At 33.6% G+C, this 24,288-nt stretch overlaps 1 protein-coding gene across 3 annotated transcripts in view; it reads left to right on the forward strand.

Annotated features, from left to right (window-relative positions):
* Positions 1-24,288, forward strand: part of Gpm6a (glycoprotein M6A) — a 296,268-nt gene that overhangs the window by 244,365 nt on the left and 27,615 nt on the right. For 2 of the 3 annotated variants that reach the window (XM_010629814.3, XM_010629813.3), the window contains exon 2: positions 14,926-15,118. In XM_010629814.3, the coding sequence (XP_010628116.1) occupies positions 14,926-15,118 (193 nt within the window). Of the gene's footprint in view, positions 1-13,266; positions 13,342-14,925; positions 15,119-24,288 lie in introns of those variants that run through there. The other variant, XM_010629812.2, reaches the window with a different exon arrangement.

Below are 24,288 nucleotides of genomic sequence, written 5' to 3' on the forward strand. Positions count from 1 at the left end.
ATATATATGTATGTATATATATATATATTTTTTTTTTTCTTGATTTCAACCAGGATGATCATTTCTCCTGCTTTCCCTTTTGCTCCAACTGAGGAAATGGGACATTTTGCAGAGAACATCTCACTGGAGATATTCCAGCCTTTTCATTAGACAACCTTCACTTGAGTACAAGCAGATTCAAAAAGATATTGTAGTCACTGGAGGTGTGTAGAGTGATTGTTATTTGGTGGACTAATTAGGGAAATGCATTTTATTTTACCTACTTAAATTTTTTTCATTCCTGTGAGATTCAGAAATTAAAAAAAAAAAAAAAAAAGGGGGGCTTACAAAGGCCAAGAGAAAGCACAGATAACAGATTGCCTGCCAGGTAGGCAGTACTAGGAATCTCAGGCTTCACTTGTGTTTTGTGGTTTCCAAGTTCATTTGTAACTTTAAAAGAACTTCCATATTTTAAAGTAATTACTATATCCTAGTGAAATAAGATTGAACTATCTGAAAGGCTATTTTATTTAATAAGTATTGAGATAAAGAAAAAATACTGAAAGGTTTAGCTAATACTTTAAGAAGTCTTTTTAATCATTTACTACGTATACATCAAAATGGATATTATCTTATTAATATTCATGATCATAATGTCAGTGGAACTTAAAAAAATGACAGAATTTGTAAAGCCAGAACGTTTAAATATCAGATATTTGTAAAATCTATATTAGAGTTTACCATTTTATAAAATAATACAATTTATAGTATATTTGATTGAAATATTTGAAAGTATCCCTTGAACTGTGCTTTTTTTGGCATTGTTTCTTGCAGTGCTGAGAATTAAAGCCAGAGCCTTCAAACTGAGCTACATATCTATCCTTTTACTTTATTTTCTTTTTGAGGCAGGGTCCTGCTAAATTGTCCAAATAGGATTTAAACCTGTGATCCTCCTGCCTCAGCGGCTCATGTAGCGCGGATTACAGGCACTTGCCTTCTCTGTACTTTTAAATATTACATCAAACATTTGCAAACTAAGGGAATTTATGATGTAACAGATTTTCAAACTTGACTTTTTGAAAAACTGTTCAACATTCAAAATGTTGCTTAGTACTTACATACACTTCCCAGATGGGACCCGGTTGGTGAACTGGTGACAAAATGGTCCATAGTAGCCTCATCCTTATCCTCCACAAAGCTTTTCAGAAAGGTTGAACTCAGGAACCATGGGTGCCTCTTGAAGAGAGTTTATGAGTAGACTTGAAGGGAAAGCCATTATCCCATTCCCAGAAGTTGTTTCTCCCCATGTAACCATTGTCACCATGAATATGGCTGTGGAGACATCAAAACGTCTTTATTTCACTTGGAGCATAATTAGATTGACACTTTCTGGAGAAATAAAAACATTCTTTTTTCTTCCTCTGCCCAGAGTATATTGCTAATTATCTATTGAAAATTGAGACAGAAAGATGAAACCCATGTAACTTTAAAAATATTTTTAAATAATATTTTATAAACAAAAACAGATCATTCAACCCATTTGGATCATTGAACAATTAAGGAAGGTGAGGAGACTTGCCTATGACCCAAGAGCTGCTTCCAGTGGAACTTACTAGCAGCCAGGACCCAGGATCCCTTCTTACCACTTTTTTCTACCCTCCTTAAATAGCTGCTTCTCTTTAAGGTTTAAGGTTCATTATTCTAGATAATAAATATATCAGGAAGACCATTGCGGGGAACTGACAAGGTGGGGAATAAGGAACTACCTTAAGTGTTTGAACAAGCATCCACTCCTAAAGCCTGATCTCTTCTCTCAATCTACCCTCATTTTTTGCATGAACATTCATTATTCATGATTGAATGGTACATATACTATACACTACCTTTATGAGTTTTCAATATTGAAATTTCAAAAGCATTGGGGTTAACAACTAGATTCATGTTGATGTTCTGCTTATCCAATAAAAAGTTTAGTATAATTTAAATGTATCTTTATAAATGACAATGCCTAATCTGTCTTATGACTGTTTTCAAAAGCATTGAGCTTATTGGATGAACATTCAATATTTTCTCTTAAGTTACTTAAGAAATTAAATTATAATAAGAAAATAATATTTCTGAGATTCATTGATTTAAATATAGTATTCTAGCCCATTTTTTTCAGAAATACCTCTCTTGACTGTCCTTTAGCACATTAGATTGCGTTAAATACTGAGGCAAATATGCCTTCTCGTTAGCTAATCATTTTGTCAATGCATTGTTGAGATTAGAGTTCATACAGTGCTAAGAGGGAAAAATTCTGACCATGAATTTTATTGTGGTTTGTCTAAGATGAAACCTAGATAGAGCTCATTTTCCTCAGGGGCTTTTGCTTCTCAATTCTGAAATGATCATAGTAACATATACCTCCTGGATTTTTCTGATGCTGTTTCAGCTGTGAAACTCTTCTAATAGCCTCTTAAATAAAGGAAATCAATGTGAGACACACATGACATCTTTGTGTAACTAAATTGCAGTAAGGATAAATTCCATGTATAATTTCATTATTGCAATGAACCACTAAAACTATATAACCTCTGCTCCCAGAACATTATCTACAAGATTATTTATTTATTTATTTATTTATTTATTGTACCAGGGATTGAACTCGGGTCCTTGAGCTTGCAAGGCAGGCCACCGAACTGCTGAGCTAAATCCCCGGCTCTAGAACTAGTTATATTTTAATTGTAGACAAAGATTGTTACATAGTGCACATTGTACATTTTATAATTTTATAAACTGCTATATGTGATGCTATTTGAGAATAAAAATTATCAAATCACAGGAATACATTTTTTCATTTAATGAAATCATCTTTTTCTCTACTTGTTTTCTTTCATTTCCAAGGAAATTATTAAAAAGTACATTGACATTTCTTTTTGATAAAAGTATTCTTTCAGTTAACTGTCTAAATTTGATCACATTTGCTTGCTGAAATCATAGTGTGTCGATAGTTTTTCATTAAAATACAGAACAATATCTGTTTTAATTTCAAGTAATGTTATTCAGGTAGTAAGCAGTCTTCTTAAGAATGATTTTGCCTAGAGTTTTCCAATAATTTTGAGGAAAGCATGCTGATAAGTTTGCATAACACCTGTAAAGGTAATAAAATCAGTCCTTCACTCCATACAACCTACAGATGCTGTTTTTAAATTATATTTTGCTTTTTTTTCAAAATAGGAAAAAAGCTAGAAAAGTTTAAATAACTTCTAGTTATTAAAAAGAAGCAGAATTACAGCATAGATCTGCTATTACTTCTTCAAGGTCTTTTCATCACACTTGAACAATAATAAAAGGACATGGTCAAATGAAAAAGTCACTACCTTTTTATATTGTAAAATAAACTTTGAAGCTTTCCTCATGTTGAGATCCAGCTTTTGATTCTATTTCTGTGATTCTAATATATTTTTCCTAATATAATTTGATTTGGCAACAAGCTGAAACTGAAGGATGGCATTTTGATAGGTGAAGTGGATTTATTCTTTCTTTATAGAAGATACCCAGGCATCAATAAGAGCCAAAAGCAATAAGAAAAAATAAAATGCAAAGATAGACAGCCTTTGTATTGTTTAGTGCTTATGTATTTGTGAGCCAAACGCCATATAAAATTCTGACCATATAATTATATGTAAAATAGTGTTCGTCATCTCAGCAGCTGATTATCAATCACATATGAACTGCAATACAGGAAAATTTTATCCAAGTCCAGAGCATATATTAGAGACGCTAGGGATTTTTGTTGTTGTTGTTGTTGTTGTTCATGAAATTTTTTGATACCTTTTAAGTATAAAATATAATGACATTCATCACTGGGAGTTTGTACCTGTATATGACAGAACTTGGTTCCTATTTTTCCCCATTCCCCTAAAAATAGGGATTTATTTTTTATTTAGTATTTTTCCTTTTGCACATATTCTATGGGCATTCTTCTAAGAGTTTGCAGCAATTTTTATTTTTACTTCACAACCAGCAGAGGTGACTGGCAAAAACTGAAAATGAGCTTTGTGTGTATTCATGAAATTCTGGGGATTAGAATCCTGAAATAAAAAGATTTATGTCAAGTGTGGGTTTTTATACATAGGCTGAGCTCTTTTAAGGATATGCCCTCTGGTGAGCAGAATACAAAAACAGCTGAAAGGCGTACACTGTTGTAACATGGTCATAGGCTGCTTTGTGGTCCTCATTCCTCTCAAAACCATTATTTTTCTGCCCATCTCCATCTAACTGTCTTATGGGGTATGATCAAAGGCAGCCAAGGACATCAAGTATTTGGAATATGGGATAAATTAGCTGAGAGTGAAAATTGCTGTAATAAAAAAACAGTGCATCTTTATTTTCCAATCATGGCACTCATTATGCCTAGCTCAAATAAAAATTAACATTTCTTCCACAATATTTATAAGATAATATGTTAGGGACTTTGAATCAAAGTTTTCCTGGCCTTTTAGAAAAAGAGCCTGTGATAGTAGCTCCGCTAATGAGAAAGAGAGGTCAGAGGTGGTGGGTAGGACTTCAGAGAATAAAAACATTATTCTGTTGATTTAAAAATGAAGTTTAATATCTGTAAAGCCTAAGAAAAGATGGTTTTCAGCAGTGATGTTTCTTCTTTGAAATACTGCTGTTTTGCTCTCTGTTTGCAAATGTTTATTAGATAATTCAGCAAGCAGCACTTTGGAACTGTGGAAGAGTTTTTTGTTTAATGAATAGTGATAATTCTTTTTCTAATGCTAACAGGCTAGTTGTTACATACTCATTTTGAATATTCTGCTAATGTTTAAGACAAGATAATATGATGACATTATCAGGAGATAATTTTTACTTGTGTACCATTTAAAATACTGTTTCAACATAAGAAATGTTACAAAATATAGCCTTAAGTTTTGCCTTATACTTTTCGATAAGTTGTAGTATCAATAAAACAGAAATTAACTATCTGCTTTTTGAAAAGAATGGTCTATTAAATTTGGAATATATGTAAATTCAAAAAAGGCCAAATTTTATTAAAAACCTATTATATTTGAGTAAAATGACACATGCAAATATCACAGTAAATTTTCATAAATTAAAGAAATAATCTTTCTATACCTACTTCATGATATATATTTTAAAGATAACTTGACTTTTTTGTTTCTAATTTTTCACAGCTTGAATCCATGTCATCTTATAGTTATTTAAATTACTAGATTGAAAATGTATATTTTTATTTTCAAGAATGTCATTAAGTTCTTAAATAATACTTTAAATATGCTCTAATTCAAATAACATTATTTATATTTGATAATACAGTAACCTATGATCCTCTCTTTGGCCTTTGACATTGATCTGTTGAACTTCTGTCGTTCATATATTTGGGGATTTTTTAAATCTGAGTGTGTGTGTGTTGGGGGGATGATTTAAAAAGTGACTCATATACTTTTTAAATTTGTCTGCTGACTAAACATAGTGGAAAATTTGAAGGCAGTGATCTCTTTTAAACATACCCTAGTTGTTTTCTAAAACGAATTTTCCAATTAATTTAAATATTAACTGAGCACAAACTATGTGTCAAACTCTTCCATGAATTGACATAAAGAAATTAACAAGACAGGAGAAGCGGGTAAAGGGAGTGCAGGGACAAGGGGAAAAAATGGGAACCAAGACCTGTCATGTAAAGGTACAAGATCCCAATGATGAATGTAACTGTACTGTATACCAAAATGTACCAATAAACTCAGTGAGAGAGAGAAAAAAAGAAATCAACAAGACAAATTTTTACCTCATGGCTTTGACAAATCAATAAACAAAGCAACAATATATATATAATATATATACAATATATATAATATATTGGATGGTGATAAGTATAATGAAAAAAAGAAAACAATCTTTGGAATGCTTGATTTCACTTAAATTGGATAAGCTTCTGAAAGATTTAAGATGGCTGAAAAGTCTACCTTTCATGCCATCCAAAATTACAGTGAACTTCTTCAAGTCTCCCACTCCTAAATCTGGACTGTCTGCATTTCCTTTGACAATACAGTGTGACTATTCCTCTTTGCTATTGGCAACTTTTTCATTCTGACTTGGAGCTCCTGCTCTATTGGAATCCATCCATTTGTAGCTCACCACATTGAGAGAGCTCTCAAATTAGCCAGTTGGAAAGGCCATGTGAACTGAAATATTACTATGAACTCTTCAGATTTTCTAGAATGCTAGCTGAGGCATCTCACATGCAGTGAAAACACTGCCTTAAACATTCACTGTAGTCTCCAGTGTTCAGATGAGTGCAGGCCATTTACTTTCTGGCTGTGGCTACCTTAGTGATCCCAAAAGGAAACTGCCCACTTGGGAGCAGTAAGCAAGACTATATGGGCAATTATACTAAATGGTTGTTGCAACATAAATGAACAGTACATTCATTATAGAAGAACAGTAGTTTTACTGGGTCTCCAAATACCTTCTGAACAAGCAAGATGTGGTCTACCAAAGGCTTGCAGGTGTTTGAAGTTTAAACCAGTCATGGTGCTCCCAGTTTTTCCTTTCCGAGGATTAGTTTTGTACATCATAAGCATCTCTCCACTTGATTATTCCCTCACTCCAGGGACTTATTTATCACAGTCAGAAGAGTATGGTTCTAATCATTAGTGAAGCAATTAACTGTTCTGCATTAGGGAAACAAGTTTAATTAATCAAACCATTCTTGCTAAGTCATGTTGACCAGTAGAGAATGTTCTATAATTAGTTATATAATTCTGAGAAAAATTTATATTTAGCTTAAATATCAATACACAGTTCTACAGGGCCGGAGATTTAGCTCAGCGGTTCGGTGGTCTGCCTTGCAAGTGCAAGGACCCGAATTCGATTCCCAGTACCACAAAAAACAAAAACAAAATAACGCAGTTCTACAATGAAAATATCTTTAAGGAAAATATAATTTTCTGACAAATTCACAATAAATAAGCTTTTACAAACATTTAAGTATTACGCTCAATAAGCATTTGAGAAACTGTGCTGCTCACAGGGAGCCCCCCTGAGCTCCCACCTGTCAGTTCAGTGAATCTTGGCACAGTTTCTGATGGATGGGAAGTGTTCACAAAATTCCCCGGTATCATTAGTTATAGACTGCACATTGCATTTAATAACTCATTCAAATTTTTTAGAGGAATGCCTTTTTAATTACTGCATTACACATCGACCCTAGCTTATAAATTAATGCTAAAGAAGCTTGGGCATTTAATATAATTTTATATAACACGGTATAGTTTCCATATGCTGCTGCATCTGTTCTTCAGAATCAAGTGAAGCACTTGATCAAAACAGATAGGGCTCTCCAGAGGAGATCCCGGGCTCTCTATTTTTGACACGATTCCTAGTGATTTTGATATGTAGCCACAGACATTGGGGGGTTTAGAAATGCCTCCCAACTCTGCTGATCTTTCTTCCTTTCAAAACTGTTCCTCTCAAAATTAAAAACTGGTTTAAGTCCAGTATTTTCACAATGACTAAAATGTTTAAGATTAAAAAAAAACCTGTCCTTTAAGTTTGTCATCTTGATAATGCCATGTCGCACTGATTATTCAAATATTTACCTTAGTGCTGTACTTTGTGTAGGCCAGGAGATATTTAAAGATATTTTGTTACTGGAGCATAGGAAGTCCATAGGAAGTCAGGACTCTAGGAGCATGAGGTCTGCCCTCTTATCCCAAAACTCAAAGCAGAAATATTAATGGTGAAAGGGAGGAAAGGAATTTGATCAGTACAGATAGAAAGGGTGTTCAGACATCTTTAACTCTGTCTTCCAAAGTTACTGACATGAGATTTCAGTTAAATAGAGGAGATTTTCAACCCCAAATGATTTTCCCATATCCCAGTACGGGGGGGGGTAGACTTAATTAAACACTCTTGGTCAAAATGTGGTCTGGTTGACCATTATTATCTCAAGACTTTTCCATAAGCTCCTGGGCAGTGTCAGTGGCTGTCGTTGTCATGGCTGGAGGTGTCAACCAATTTCTCAATAAGAGATGATTGTTGCTCCTTGAGGACAGGCTGGGTTTCTATCATGCTCTGTGTAGGAGATTAATCTCATTTTGGGTTGATCTGTGTCAAGGTGACTGTAGGTCTCATGCAGTGACTTGAGACTTTTAGGCACAACCTCAGGGAGTCTGAAAAGTGACACTATAAAAGCAGGCAATTTATTGCTCTTTCGGGTGTTGAAAACACCTTAGCTACTTTTGTCTTGGTATTCTCAGTGTTGAAGGGAGAAAACATACGTCAGGTAAAGTTAGGGCTAATCAATCTTGTTGTTATCAGTATTTAGAGAGGCACTCCTTACATGATTAACATGTCTACGTGCACAGCTGAACAGAAGTCTGACTCAAAAATTCATTATTGGGAAGAATACTCAATAAAGGGGATAGAAATAAAATGAAAATAGAGATGCCTAGCTTTATCCTGCCTTTATTACCCACCAGGCCTCTGCACATCAAAGTGAAGAGTCAGTACTTTTATCAAAACCTTCTCAGTGCTTGATATAAAATTATGAAATATTAGTATTATTAATTTTAATTATTTAAAATATAGTGTAGAATGCATCAAAATATAGATTATAATGTGATTAATTAATGGGTTTGCAATTAGAAGATGTGTTTTCTAAGCACTTGACACTGTAAAGCATCTTCACAGGTATAATTTTGTCTTTTTCTCATCCTGGTATGCTTACATTTTATAAGGATTTTTGGAATCAAAATTGATTAAGATGCAATGTATGTATGTACCGATTCCCTGAAATGAATGTAAAATTATGTATCACAAAATATACCAATTTTTTAAGGGAAGAGTTATCTACTATTATTTGGATAATTTAAAACTCCAAACCTAGTGACACTAATTCCAATTTGCTAAGGAACATGATCTTAAGATATTATAATACTAGGTGTTTTGACAGAATGTTTTTGGAAAAATTTCTGAAAGATATTAGAAGATTCTCATTTTTATTTCTTATTAATATGTAGGTTCAGCTATGGTAGAGACCTTTTTAATTAGGTCTATATGTACAATGTATAGAACTAATAAGTGCTCAAAACATTCACTAAATATTGGGCCAGGGATTTAGCTCAGCGGTTCAGTGGCCTGCCTTGCAAGCGTCAAGGACTGGAGTTCGATCCCCAGTACCACAAAAAAACAAAACATTTACCATATTGATAGTGATTCAGTATCGATGCCTTTAGTACTGGTAAGGGGTAAAGGACAAAGCCTATCAATTAAACTTAGCACAGTCACGTCTTGATTTAGCTGTTCTTTTATTTCTATCTAATAGACCCCTTTCCTCTTATAACATGAGACAAGAAAGTTAGGTTGGCTCTGCTGTGTTCAAATGTTCATTTAAAGAATTGAAGACTAAATTAGAATTGTTACAAATTTTAAGATATAGTTCTCTAAAAAAAATATTAATGTGGCTTTGAATTTAGCTGATAAAGTCCATTTCCCTTTGAAACATGGCTTTATCTAAGACATTTATTACCCATGACAGCCATGCTGGAGTATGTCTTACTTTGGAAAAATCTTGCAGTCACAAGAGTCACCAGCAAGCCTCTGGCCTCTGTGTTATCTGCATGGCTACAGGGCAGCCGTAGACAGGACTCCAAAGAGGGCCTGAACAGTGTGGGGTCCACCAATCTGGACACTCATGTGCTCCAACAGCAGGATACTCTTATTTGAATTATCGGATGGTTTGCTAGTCTTGATTTTTACAATTGATAGACCTTACTACATTTATTTGTGGATATTGACCTTTCTCTTCTGGCCTTCTAAGTTACATATATTTCTTTTCTCTAATTTCCATCTGTGTCTTCTTATTGTGCTTTGTCAGAGTATTCCTTTATCTTTTTGTCTTTTACCCTTCCATTAAAGGTGAACTTCAGCTATCGGAATTTTACTTAATAAAATTTGAATGGCTCATTTTTCATTCAGACTTTTTTTGGGGCAATTACCACCACAGTTATTCCTTCCCTGGCCATTTTATCAGGAACTGAATCCATTATCCCAGTAGTCTTCATCACGTTTCTCTATTTAGGTTTTTCTTGGCACTTCTAACGATCACAAATTGTTATTTTAGTGTCTTGTTGATTTTCTATCTCTTTCTTCTACAATCAGAGCAGGATTTATGTTGATTTTATTTCTGCAGCTCGAACAATTAACACAGTTCTTGATACCTGTGTGAGTACTCAAGTAAAGGTGGAATAAACCAATGAATGGAAAGTTTAGAATTAATAGTTCATATACCTGTTATCTAAGGCTGTGGGGAGGCTGAGGAGAAGGATCATAAATTGGAACCCAGGTTGGGCAATTTAGCAACTTAGCAACTGTCTCAAAAGAAAAATGAAAAATAGGGTTGGAGATGTATAGCTCTATAATGATGTTGGAATGGACTCCCAGTAACCACCCCTCCAAAAATGTTAGCATGACAATTTCAGTGATGTAGTAAATATACAGCATGTTATGTATACTGTTTTCTTTTTAGGAATGCAAATTTAACTTAGAAAAAATTATTGAAGTGGCAGATAAAAGGGAAAGAAATATAAAAATTTTCACCCAATAATATCAAACCATGTTACAGAATTCAAAGCAAAAAAATCTGCTTTAGCCAGCAAACTAACATAAAGCTAACAAATATTTTCTTTAATATCATGAACAAAAATCATGCTTTTTCTCATTGCATTTTGATAGAATAAAATGATGAAAAATAAATGAAAAGCTACAACTGTTGAAAAAATGGACCTCAAAATTTTCAGATAGTGATTATCAATATAAATTCAAAATAATTCACAAAATCAAAATAATCACAGAACCAACAAAATAATTTTAAATTTTGTAGATACAAAATCTATACAAAAATACAAATCAAAATCCTCACAAATTAATTTATGTAATCAGATAAAGTATTTTGAAATTTGTAAAGTAAGTATGCCGTGAATAGCCATGACAAACATAAGAAAAATGTGTGATTTTTCATAAATTGGAATTGTGATATGATATGATATGTGAGAGGTGGTGTTGGAACAAAGATACACAGATAGAGTAACGGAACTGCTTAGAACACACAGACCTCTCTAGATACTTGATAATGACTAAATTAACCTTTTCGGTACAGATAGGTAAACGTTACTAGGAAAAGTCTATCAGTGAATAAATAAACCTTCAATTTGTCCTCAGTGTCGCTGGTTACCTTCACTTCTCAATCTCTTCTACCACATCCACAATTTTGGTCGCCCTTTTTTCTTGTCGATCTTCCATGTGTTTTTAGTTCTAAGTGTGCGTTCTTTTCCCTGTTTTTATTTTGGTGAGGTTTGAGAAGGTAAGCATAGTCAAAGGCTTGTGCTTATTTCACAATATGCAGAAAGAGGTAAATCTTTTATATATCTCATAGAGAAGATAAATATACATCTTTTTTTTAAAGACAGCATATGCCAGGAGTTTCTATTTTCTCTGAAATATTTATTTAATTTATAACCTTAATAAGTACTGGGGAAATGCTAATGTTCAAAAGACAACAAAAGAAAAGCATAATTTTCAAAGGAAAAGCATAATTCTTTCAATACTTATTTTCATCTAAAAGCTAATGGCATAGTGTTTTTTTCATTTAAGGTAGCATATAATAACAGAAATGGACATAAGAAACTTTTCTTTGTGCATATGTGATTACAGCATGAAAATTCTCTGTTAATATATGAACCTCAGCTTTATTTGAGAGTTAATGGCCCTCTCCTCATAATATCCAGTATTGAAAATTTCTGCTGTGCATTGTAATCTTTATTGTCTTAGAGAGGTATTGTTAAGAAACATTTTCTCCAGGCCCAACACTCCACTTACTATACCTTCATTAATATTTGTTTAATAGAACGTTTTTTCACTTTCGGCTCAGTAAAAGCACGGTGATGGGCGCCCGCAGAATGCATGCATAGCCTTGAAGGGTGATTGCTGAGAACGAATCCTGGCCTGGGGCTCTGTTGCCATGGTGACGTTTCTGCTCTGCCAAGGCTGTTTCTCACTGTGGGTAGAAAGAGGCTCCCCTGCCAGCAGCTATGTAGGATTCTGGCCGCTGGAGAGAACACTGAAATGATGCGCTGCTTCACCATATGGGAGCTCTGAGAGATTTCTTTGAAATGTAATAGGCAACTGAACTCCGCCTCATGGGAAGAGAGGGGGTGATTATGATTAGCCGATTGCAAGTGCAATATGTGCCTGATGAGATTCTTAAAGCTTTTCGGAATAAATGTTTTGCTGAGGTTCTGATCTTAATTAGAAATGTTCTAGTCTGACCTCACCTTAATAGTGGAACTTGAATTGTTAATAAAAAGATAACAGTTCTGAGAGCTTTAAATGGCAGAATTTAAAAAGGAAATAAAAGAAATATTTCCACTTCGTCTGGAGACCTTATAATCATTTTGAAATGTATACTACTGCGGAGCTATCAATTTGAGTTTAACTCTAATACTGGAATTTATCTTGCAGCTTTCTAAATGTGAAAGCTACTATGCAACTAAAATTGCAATTAGTGCTCCAGTACTGTGACTTCCTAGCTCTCCTCAAGAGTACCCAGTGTAGCATGGAGGCTCGTGTGGGTTATCCAAAGCACTGTGGAGAACATGGCAACTAAGAGCAAACAGCTCAGAATTAGTTATCAAAGTATTCGGAGATCCTCAGTGGCAATTTTTGTGACCAGTCATGAGCTTATAATTTTGTCTGTTTATAAGTTAGCCTCTTTCTGTTTTCATCCTTATGTTCTAGGTCATAGCAAATGTTATTCCTCAGCATTTGCTGTTCAGTGTCCTTTCTTGTAGACATCTATTCTGAGGGTTTTGTTGAACATGTTGTTCTGGGTTTGATACCTCAGATTGTCTGAAGTAAAAATCTTTCAAAGCCGTATCCAATGCCTTGAGCATAGCAAAGAGAGTAATCACCCAGTAATGGGATTAGCCTTGAGGCTGATAGGTACACTTGTTGAAATTAGAGGGAGCTCTTCTTTGGGTTTGTATCAACTTTATCTCTCTGCTTTCTTCAATTTTAAAATAATTACTGACATGGGAATTTTAGAACATTAAAAGAGAGTAGTCCATGGATTTGTATGCCACTCTGTTCATCTCCACCAGAAACTGTATTCAATGACATTAAGATACTGCACACACTGGCCTCGGCCATCTGCGAGAGAGGTTTCTTCCTCCTAGATGAAGCTTCAAGCTGTTCTAATCTCTCTCCTTCCTCAGATTTTATGTGACTGTGTGCGTCTGGGGAGGAATGTTCAGGAAATGATTTGCTTTCACAAGCAACGGCTATGGAAATGGAGAGGTATTCAGAATCATTTTTTTTTCCTCTCTCTCTCTCTTCCTCTAAAGCAGATGAGATGGGCTGTAATTCTCAAAAAAGCCAGCCTAATGAGCAATAGGAAAAATAGAAGATGAGCTCAATCTTGGAACATAAAGTTACTTCACACAGGAACTTTGCAATTAACTTATGCCTCAAATGTTGTTACATAGATATAAGAAATCATCATTTGAAAACCCCAAATGCTCCAAAAATGTGAAACTTTTGAACCCCAATATAAAACCACAAATAGGAAATCATATATCTGATCTCCTGTGGTAGGTTGTAGTCAAAACACAGACACTCTGAAAATATTTAATTAGTATATAAAAAATATTCTAGGGATTTAGCAGTTATTCTATGTCAAGCAGTGATTTATATATTAAATTATTTAATCTTCACCCAAGCCATTGGAGGGACATTCTCTTATTTTCATTTTTTACAGATGATATTAAAATAATAAATTTTCTACACATCACATACTGATAAGTGCAAGATTCTTTCTTGTCTGCTCTCTTATTTCTATTGTGCCCATGTCTTGATTTTTGAAAGCCATTGAAACTAATTTATTTGAAAACCAATTTTTCAGATCATCTCTTTGTTGAAATATTTTCTTTCTTAGACTTTTTATTCTTAGCTAGCTGGACATTCCACAGTACTAGTATTGATGTCATCTATGATGTCATGAGGGTGCTGGCCATCCACATTGCAGTCCACAGAGTGGGCATACCCCAGGATCTCTTTAATAGTTCTGGAAAGTTCTCTGGCTAAAGACTGGAGCCACAATCTATCAATCAATGCAGACTATCTTGTCAAAAGTGTTATTTCCACTGTGTTTAATGTTTTTGGTATAAATACCTTTTGCATGATAGGTCACTACATAAAGAATATATGTAAGGAACAGAACTCAAAATTAATTTACTCATGACATGCAATGAATTCAAATACTGTCTGTTTTATTATTTCACTTTTCAAATTTCTGTGTTAAGTTTACAATCCTCTAACAGGTTTCCACTCAGTGAATATAGCCACTAAAAGTTAAAAAAAAAAACAGCTGGGTATGATGGTGCATGTCTGTAGTTCCAGAACTTGGGAGGCTGAGGCAAGATGATTACTGTGAGTTCAAAGCCAGCTTGGGCTACATAGTGAGTCCAAGGCCAGTCTGAACTACATAGTGAGAGCCTGCCTTAAAAAGAAAAGAGTTAAAAAACAGATAAAATTGAAATACAAGCATGTGAAATTTGAGAACAATAAATACTAGGTTGAATGATACTTGCATGCATGGTGACGTTGATCACTGGAAGTCTATGTTGGAATGGAAGAGCTTTTATGGGTTTAGAGGGATTAAGGAGGAAGCCATCTATGGTAGTAAGCATTTTCCTGTCTTTGAAGAATGGATTGTAATGAAGGAACTTATTCTTTATACATTCCAGGAGACATGATTTATATGGTTGACCTAGGACTTGATTTATATGGTTGACCTGATGTATCAAGGCAAATATAATTTCCCACAGTGCTCAAGTTGGAAATTTTATTTAATTTTCACCTCTTTCTATTGCTTTTCTACAGGGTGTTTTGAATGCTGTATTAAATGCCTGGGAGGGATTCCTTACGCTTCTCTCATCGCCACCATCCTGCTCTATGCGGGTGTTGCCCTGTTCTGTGGCTGTGGTCATGAAGCACTCTCTGGGACGGTCAACATTCTACAGACCTACTTCGAAATGGCAAGAACTGCTGGAGATACCCTGGACGTTTTCACCATGTAAGAATTCCAGCTTTGTATGTTACGTAGAGTGGGTGTGCTGTTTGCATCCGTATGTGTCAAATAAATAGGTGTCTACAGTTAAATGAGGGGATGGAGTATGTCAAAAATATTCTCAGGGTATACCTGATTCAGAAGTGCTAAATTAATATGAAATATAATATTAAGATGAAAATAAAATAAATTTTCTAGAAATATAGCTCAAACAGTTTGGAAGCAAAAATTTGTTGTTCAAATTCTAGAAACTTATTGTTTAATATTAAAGAGAATAAGGATTTAGGTTTGATGACAGAATTTATTTCCAAGCAAGTATTGATTCAGATAATCTACTGAGTTGTTTCATATCATCAAGGAGAAAAATAATTTTATTTATTGTAGGATTTTATTTTTTTGTTGGTTGGCATGTGTGTGTGTGTGCCCACATGTGTGCTATAATTCCAATTACTATTTGTTCCAAGAGCCATTTGCTTTTTTTTTAATTAGCTTTTTATACCCCTAAAATTTCTTGCATTTTTTCATGTTGTTTGATACTATGGGTCTGTGATAATTTTCATGACCATTATTTTGTCATTCTAAATAAATTCAAGCATTCCTAACTTACATTTACTTTTTCTAAATAAGATGATTTTAGACTTACAAATCAGAGTGGTTATCTGGAGTGGCTATCTCGTAAAGTAGCTTTACTTTTTTATTTATATCATTGCATTTGAAAGAAGTTGAGCACAATTCATAATTTTGATTTACACAGGACAGTTGTTGTAGTGTAATTAAAACCTAAAACCCTAATTTAAGACAAAATTTGGTCAGCTGGGACAACATTCTAGGTAAAAGACAACTGTTACATAACTACAGTATCAAAATATTATCACATTATTTCATTATAACCTGTCAACTATAACCAGGATGTTTGAAAAAGATATTTATTGTAAACTTTATCATTTTGTTCACTACAATTGGTAAATTCTTTGAAAATGAAAAGGGAATAGAGGTTGCACATTTCTATTAGGTAATAAAGCATGAATTCTCTACCTCAAGGCCTAGAGAGCAGGTATCTCCATAGAAAATGCATAGCAGAATTTTTATGATTAAGAAAGTTAAAATGTTCATGTTTATCTTGAATATATTGTAACACAAAACATTGGGAAATACTGATTGGAAAATAAAAATATATTATGCCTAAAATGTTGAAGACTAGGAAAAAATATAACTACCACTTCTATAAATAGTGGATAGAGGAGGAGGAAGATAGATCAGTCAAGAAGTGAAGTTATTGCAAAAATATATCAGTAACTCTTACATATCAAGGTAGGGCTTCACCATTCGAAAAAAAATACACACATAATAAGTTAAAAGTTGTACGTTTTCCATTATAAATTTATTTTACAAATTAACTCTAAAATTAGCATTGTCCATTCAATTCAATCCTTTGTGCCTATGTTAGAAAAGAATGAATTTTCATTAAATTAAATGCAAACATACACATAAAACTAACATCCAATAGCTATCAATGCTTTCAGATCAAATAACATAATTGTATTCTTCATTTTATAAGTAGCATTCATCATTTGGAATATAAACTATTATAAAATGTACTGAATTACTGAAAGTTAGTTTGTAAAGAGTTTTATAAAAATGATAGCATGGCTGTATTTTAATGTGATAAAACTGACATTTTCTTTTTAGTTACATCTTTGTCTACCCTGGACAGAATATGTTCTCACTGTTGATTATTTTAAGCTACCACAGATGTCCTTAACATTTACGGATTGTCCATATTTAGATTACATCCAAATTACTAAATTGAATTATAGTGCGTGAAGTTTGTAAGGAATCATAAGGCTACTGCATGGCATGCTTGTGTATATCTATTGCCAATTAATTATAAATATATAGTTGATATTTAGATAATAAATCTTAGTATACCACAAAGCTCTAGTAAAGCTCTGATATTAGTGTATAGAATTTAGAAGAGAGATAAGAGATCATATGCCTTATTTGGTAGTTATACTTTTGGTAAAATAAATTTTACTTTTGATATAAGAAATTAAATATTAAACAAATAATGCATTTTGGATGGAGATAGTAACATTTTGATTGAAAGAATCAATGCCAAAATAATGCAGGTCCTACAGAGCCACCAAATATGTTAAGACTCTCTACTGATGAATAGTTCATGAAAACACAGATGGAAGATACCTGCTTCAAAGTTATCAATGAGATTAATGTCAATCAATACATTCAAAACTTACATGAATATCTAGAGGAGGTAGAAATTGCCTATGCAGCATTGCCTGTGAGGGATGGAAAAAGTGGAGTAACAGAGTATATTAAATAAGGAAATACATGACATAGGAGAGCACATGATGTTTACAGGTGACACATCTTGCTTGGAAATAAACTTGAAAAAGATCACGCAAGAGAATAATTATGAAAAAAGGGACTTTGAGAATTCTACAATTTTACAGGGGTTCTTGGGTTTTCTGTCCATACTTTCATGCTTAATTTTGCAAAATGAAGCCTCCTACATGAAGCACTCCTACTTAGAAAAGATATTAGCTCATTAAGTGGATGAGTAAACTAAGAGACAAAAATTATTCCCAAGACCTGAGGACTTTCACCTGTTGTCTTCAAGCTCTGAGGATTACTCTTTTTTATCCTCAGAGACCACACAATTTCTCCGTCTCCTCTTCCCTTTCATTTTGTTGTGTCTCTTGCATTCCTCTCTCTCTCCCTTTCCCACTTTCTCTACACACAGGTGTTCCAATGTGGTCAATATCTCCAAGTCTAAAGGGCAGGCACTCTGAAATATGACTGGTCTGTGGAAATCATCTTCTTTCAGCATGCAGAGTGTACTTATCAAAAACAAGTTTGCAAATAATCTAAATATTTATTCATCCATGTTTCAGATATATTTCAATGCTATGTGCTGTCTTAGATATCTTTGTCATTGCTGAGACAAAAATATATGACACCCAAAGTAAAAGAGGGAAATGTTTATTTAGCTCATAGTTTGTAGAGGTTTCAGTCCATAATCTACTGGTGTCAAGGCAGGTTGACACACTATAGGGGGACAATAAGTTGATGACAGAGGAAAATAGCAAGAATAGCAAGGGGAAGACAAGCCTCTTTCTGTCCCTTTTATTTTATCCATACTACCAGGATCAGAGCGGTGCCAAACCATGTTAGAAATAACATGTCCTAAATCCCAGCATCACACATTCTAGATTCTGACATCTCTGAAAAAGCCATATGACTGCATGAGGCTTTGGGGGAACATCCAGGCCTGAAACATAGCACTGTCAGCTCCGACTGATGGGAGGTGTTCTGAAATCTGAAATCATAATATTCTTATGTCAGATTCCATCTGATGTGTGGAGGCATTGAGAGAGAGAGAGAGAGAGAGAGAGAGAGAGAGAGAGTGAAGACTTTGTGGCCTATTAATAAAATTTTAGTATTTATCTCTTCCCATCCACTTATTTTCCCAGAAAGTTTTTGTCGTTTAATCTACCAGTTTAGTTGATGAAATCAAGTCATCTGTTAGCTCCAGTCCTGTGATGTATTAAGCAGTGGAGCTTAATACCTTGCTTCCATCAGAGGATCTCACTGCACTCCAGCCACACTTAACGTGTGTTTAGCACACTCAGGCTCACTCAACACGGAGAATAGCTCGTTGCTGTCACAGTCTGCTCCACTGGCAGAAGAAATTTTTCATGTGTCTCATTAATCAGATTTTCTTATCTAAGAGACTGTGGCAAGGCCTTAAGTGTCACCTCCCACTTAGTGGGAGGGTAGGTATTTTACTTCCAAAAAGCAAATTCATACAGAACAATGAAATATGGAAACTAGTTCAAAAAGTAAATATCAAAAAGTTATCCAAACTAATTTTGCTAAGTGACTTCGTTTCTTGAATACCTTTTTTTGAATTCCAGGAAAAAAATCAGCCTTACTCATGAATATAATCACCTATGGTTTATTCAACAGGAATTATAATTGAGCTTCATAAATTACAGTGATTTGAGTGTGTGTGTATATATATATAAAACTTCTTTAAAAACTAAGTTCATTAGATAATGGGCTTTTTTAGTTTCAACCCAAAAGTGAGATTAAAAAAAGAGTAACAGGTTTTACTCCCTCCCTAACTTTATGTGTGTGTAAATCTCTAAAATTTTATAGTTCATATCTATTCCTTGGAAGGTGGGACGAAGTAGAAAACACTTATCAGTAGATTGATGAATGAGAGGGAGAAGAGAAAATAATCATGAATCAATAGTTGGATAAAATAAATGTTTTTAGGCTTATGAAAGTGCGATATGGTTACTGACCTAGGTTTCTGACAATCATGAATATGCAAGTCTTCTACTTACAGTAATGTTTGAAGATCACATAAATTACTATAGATGTGAGATTGTTGCTTAGTTTTAGAGAGGCAAATATTGTTTAAGTCATAGCTAGAATTTATGGTTAAAATGCCATACTGAACTCCTGAACTCCGAAATGATAATCAAATAGTGTACGCTTGATTAAACAATATTTCAACCAGGACAATCTTCAAATGAGCACCCAAAAAATAAAACAAAAACTAAACACTAATACAAAATATTAATAGCAACAACGGAGATGCCTAAATCATGGATAATTAAAAAAGGAAGACAATATATTCTGGATCTGTTCCATGTTGACACTGCCCCTTTTAGATAATTTAACTTGGACACAAATTACATAATATCTCTCAGTCCTTCATAAGTAAAAGGAAAATTATTGCTGCCTATATTCTCAGTCTTTGATGATGATAAAGTTAGTTAATTTAAAGGAAAAAAAAATCACATTACTGGCACATAGGAAGCACTACACATTTATTTATGATGAGGATATGAACGATGAAGGTGGTAATGATAGTTATGACAATGATAGTGTAATCCTTGAGATTGTATAACAATTTTAATGCCAAGGATTATACTTCCTAACACCTGATTATCCATATACACACTCTACCTTCTCATAATACTTTTATTGCATTACTGTTTTATATATTTCAGTGGAGGTAAACCCATGAGTAAGTTTTAGACTACATCATAAATTAAAGATCTAACCTCTGTTCTCTTTTCTAACACTCACAAATGCAAGACTATAGTAACTTCAGGGACAACATTTATAAATAGGAACATGATCATTTCATTCAAGTAATATCTTGGAGGTTACTAGGTAGAAGGAAACTAGATCTGTTGTATATGTTGAAAAGAAGAGCAGCATGGGCCAAAGGATTCCAATTTATATGGAAATAGTTTTGGGAATATTTTAAAGAAACTTGTAAAATTCAGAATCGAGTACATGGATTGCCTTGAAATGAAAAGATTTGCCTGTCATTGAAGGTGTTTAGATAAGGCTGGTAATGAACTTCCAGTTTTACAATGCTTACAATCTGTACCACTTTCAGTCTTGTTTGTTTAAGAAGAACTATCTCAGAAAGGGTGCCCATGTAAGCAATTTAGTTATTACAAATACTGAATATGCAAATGTTTTAAATTCCTAGAATTTATTACAGTTCTATACTATTACTCTTCTCAAAAGAATATCTTCTAGGCTATTTTTGTTTCTTTTCATAGTATCTTTCACTGACCAAAAAAATATGGGAGTATACTATTTTCCAATCATTGTGCTAGTATTCAGAGATGCATAACCCAAGTCAAATTCTATATCCTCAAATGGGACATATCAAAGATATGTGAACAAAGTGTCAATCATATCAGACTAAGCAGATACAAGTCAGAGCATGGAGGCTTGACCCTTGCAAGAGAGTTCTAGGATATGTCAGACCAACCAAATAGAGAATGAACAGAAGGCTACTATTGGTACTCTATGTCACTGACAGCAATGTAGCAGAAGGTATGAGAAAGGACAGAATAGAGGGGTAAAAATGAAGTCCAAGGGCTTGTACCTACATGTACTTATACAGGAGAGTACTTAAAAGCACTTATAAAATTATGTCCTTAATAATTTTGTTAAACACTTTCAAATAGGTTAAAAGTTAAAATGTAATGGTAAACTAATTTATAAAAGTTAGAAAAAATATAAATTAAGTTTTTATTTATTGTTGGAAGAAAATTATACAGGCAGTATTGGAAATATTAAAAGGGAAAGATTTGGTATGATAAAATTAAATTTTGCAAAAAATCTTATAGAACTGTTATGATGTGTATATACAAACAGTAAAAATGCATATAGTTTATTTAATAATAGTCCCTAATTTTAGTAAACAAGTAATAAATTGACAGTATTCTAATGAAAAAAGGCAAAATATGAAAACAGGTATATCAATAAAAATACAAAAACATTGCTAGATTATAATTATACTCTCATCCTCACTAAAAAATAAGAAAAACAATATAACATGATAACATTTTTTTTACTGGTCAATTTATTAGTTGTTATACATGGTATTAAGAAAGAGAGAATAGGCCTTCTCGCTCTTTATCAATGATGTTTAACTTTTTCAAATTTTCTGTATATCATTTTGATGCACATGCTGGAAAATTTTCTAGGAATTCATCCAAGGAAAACAGGCTACATTGTGAGCAAAGATTATCTAGAAGCATTACCATTCACTTCGCAATACTGAAGCATCAACTTCCTATTGCTACTGTAAAACAATAAAACTACAGATGAAACTTGAGGCTTTTTTTGCCTAGTGAAATAAGCCAGCCATCAAAAATAAAATGTTTGCCTGAGTCCATCTGTATGAGATATTTAACACAGTCACAGAAAGTGAAACGGTGGCTGCTAGGGGCTGGGTTAGGGTGGGTGGGAGATTAGAGAACTTTTTAGTCCATAGGTATAGGGCTTCAGACAAGTAAACTGAAAAACACTGTGGATCTGACATAGAACATTTCTTATGGTTAGAAATAATGTAAGGAACACTTAAGATTCTGTTAAAAGGGTAAATCTTATGAGCTTTTCGCCATAATAAAAATGCAACATGAACTTTCTGTATCACTCCTGAGAAAAATCCAAAAAAGCGTCAATATAATCTCTAAAGTTGCTGATGCTGGATTCCTTTCTGAAGTCCAATAGAAATCAAACAAAAGTATCAACTGCAATTTATCTATACCCTAGTCTGGTAAATCTGTTCATCTAGTTAGTAATATAATGAATTAAATACTTAATAAGAATTAATTATTTTCCAACTCTAAAAAGAGATAGTACTCTAGTATTATTTTAAAATCATTGCATTTTAATAAACAATTTGTAATATACAAGTGCATTAGGCAGCATAAGAACTAATTTTGAGCAAAATTTCCATTCAGATAAATAAATATATTAGTATATTATATATATACATTCATATATATATATATGATTTACCTTCTTAAAAGATATATATAACATGCATATATATATGCACTGCTTTAAAAATCGCCGTATAATTGGTGCCTCATGACTCATCCTAGTGTGCTGGGAGTATAGGGCAGTGGTAGAGTTCTTATTTTGGATGCATGAGAAGATTCTGGGTTTACTCTCAGGCACTGTAAAAAAAAAAGAACGAAATGGAAAACAAAAAAGAAAGAAAACAAAAAGAAATATATTCAGAAGTCGGGAGGCAAGGGGTCAATAAATGGTGCTAGACTGCTTTGAAAGACTAGCACAGCCTCTGACCCTTGTCTCTTCCAAGTTCTGGTAGTTGCAAGCTTTCTTTGCCTGAGGTCATAACTCTGTAATCCATACCTCCATCATTAGAGCACTTCCTTATTTTCTGTGTGGGTCTCTCAAAACTCACTGTGCCTGTTTCCCATAATCATGCACGCAATTACATTGAAGACTTTTTGGATAATCCAGGATTAGCTTTAGCTCTCAAGATCCTCAACTGTGACAGTTAATGTTGTTGGTCAACTCAATTGGCTTAGATATGACTGGGAAACTTCTGAGTGTACCTGTGTGCCATGAGGACGTGAATCTGGTCTTTTCCTCTCTGGGTTTTCCCATGCTCCTTGCTATTTGAATGACACGAGTTGAGCATCTTTTCTCCACCAACTCTTCTACCTTGATGTTTTTTTCTTCCTTGGAGCCAGCAGACCATAGACTGAAAACCCCCAAACTATGGGCTAAAATAAACTTCTCTTCTTTTAAATTGTATCAGGTATTTAATTCTAGCAATGGGAAAGCTGACCAATACATTAATTTAATCGCTATATATGCAATATTAAGGTAATATTCACTCACTTGCCTTATCAGGTAATATTCATAATGTGCAGAATAATGAATTCATTATATCTGTGGTGGGGACACTTTTTAAAACTGATCACATTAACCAAGAGTGCTTTTGCTCGTGCAACAATTGTTCATAAAACCTTTTTGCAAAAGTGAAAATGCTAGCAACTTTCAGAGGTGTATGAACACTCTTCAGGCACTTTTAATCTCCTGATTATTTGTTACAGCTGGAAATAAGCAGCAACTTTGAACTTTGTAGGAGAGCTTAAAGGAAAGCATATTTCTAGGCTCAAAGGAGGGATTAAACCCATTTTCATAATACCTGCAAGAAATATACACAAACTGAAGCTTTTAATAATTATTTTTGTTTCCCTTCAGAAGTTGTATTAGAAAGACTGTTGATTGCTCATAAACTCTTGGGAAAATAGGAATAGATGTAATAGACCTACAGACCTATAGGGGATTGCAGTAGGCCTAACATCAGTGGGTCAAACAGAGTTTTTTAAATAAATCATGTTGGGAGAATTGTACAGTAACTTTGGAAAAATAAGGTTAGGTACGACTTGTATATCACACAAAGAGTAAACACAAAAGTGGTCAGAATTCTAAATGTAATAAAATGCAATCAAAATAGTAGAAGAAAGTAAAAAAGAAGAAAGTATGAAAGAATTCCTGAATAAATTGGGTTCGGTAAAGGGTCCCAAATGTAATAAAAGAAAAAAAAACTCATAAATTTTGACAACACAAAAATTTCTTCCCTTTCCTTTTTTAAAATTGCATGGGAAAATGCAGTCAATAATGCTAGTGCAAAATATAATCACAGGTAAATGCATCACAGGTAAAAGTACACAGCAATATTGATAATTTAAAAAAATTTAAAGGAAGAAGCATCATACACCATCTTACAGAAAAGTGGACAAAACTTTTTGTAGGGGATTCTCAAAAGACATATACATATATTGTCTATA

Source organism: Fukomys damarensis, unplaced genomic scaffold (genome assembly GCF_012274545.1).
Source record: "Fukomys damarensis isolate Sample0158 unplaced genomic scaffold, DMR_v1.0_HiC HiC_scaffold_18, whole genome shotgun sequence".
NCBI lineage: Eukaryota > Metazoa > Chordata > Mammalia > Rodentia > Bathyergidae > Fukomys > Fukomys damarensis.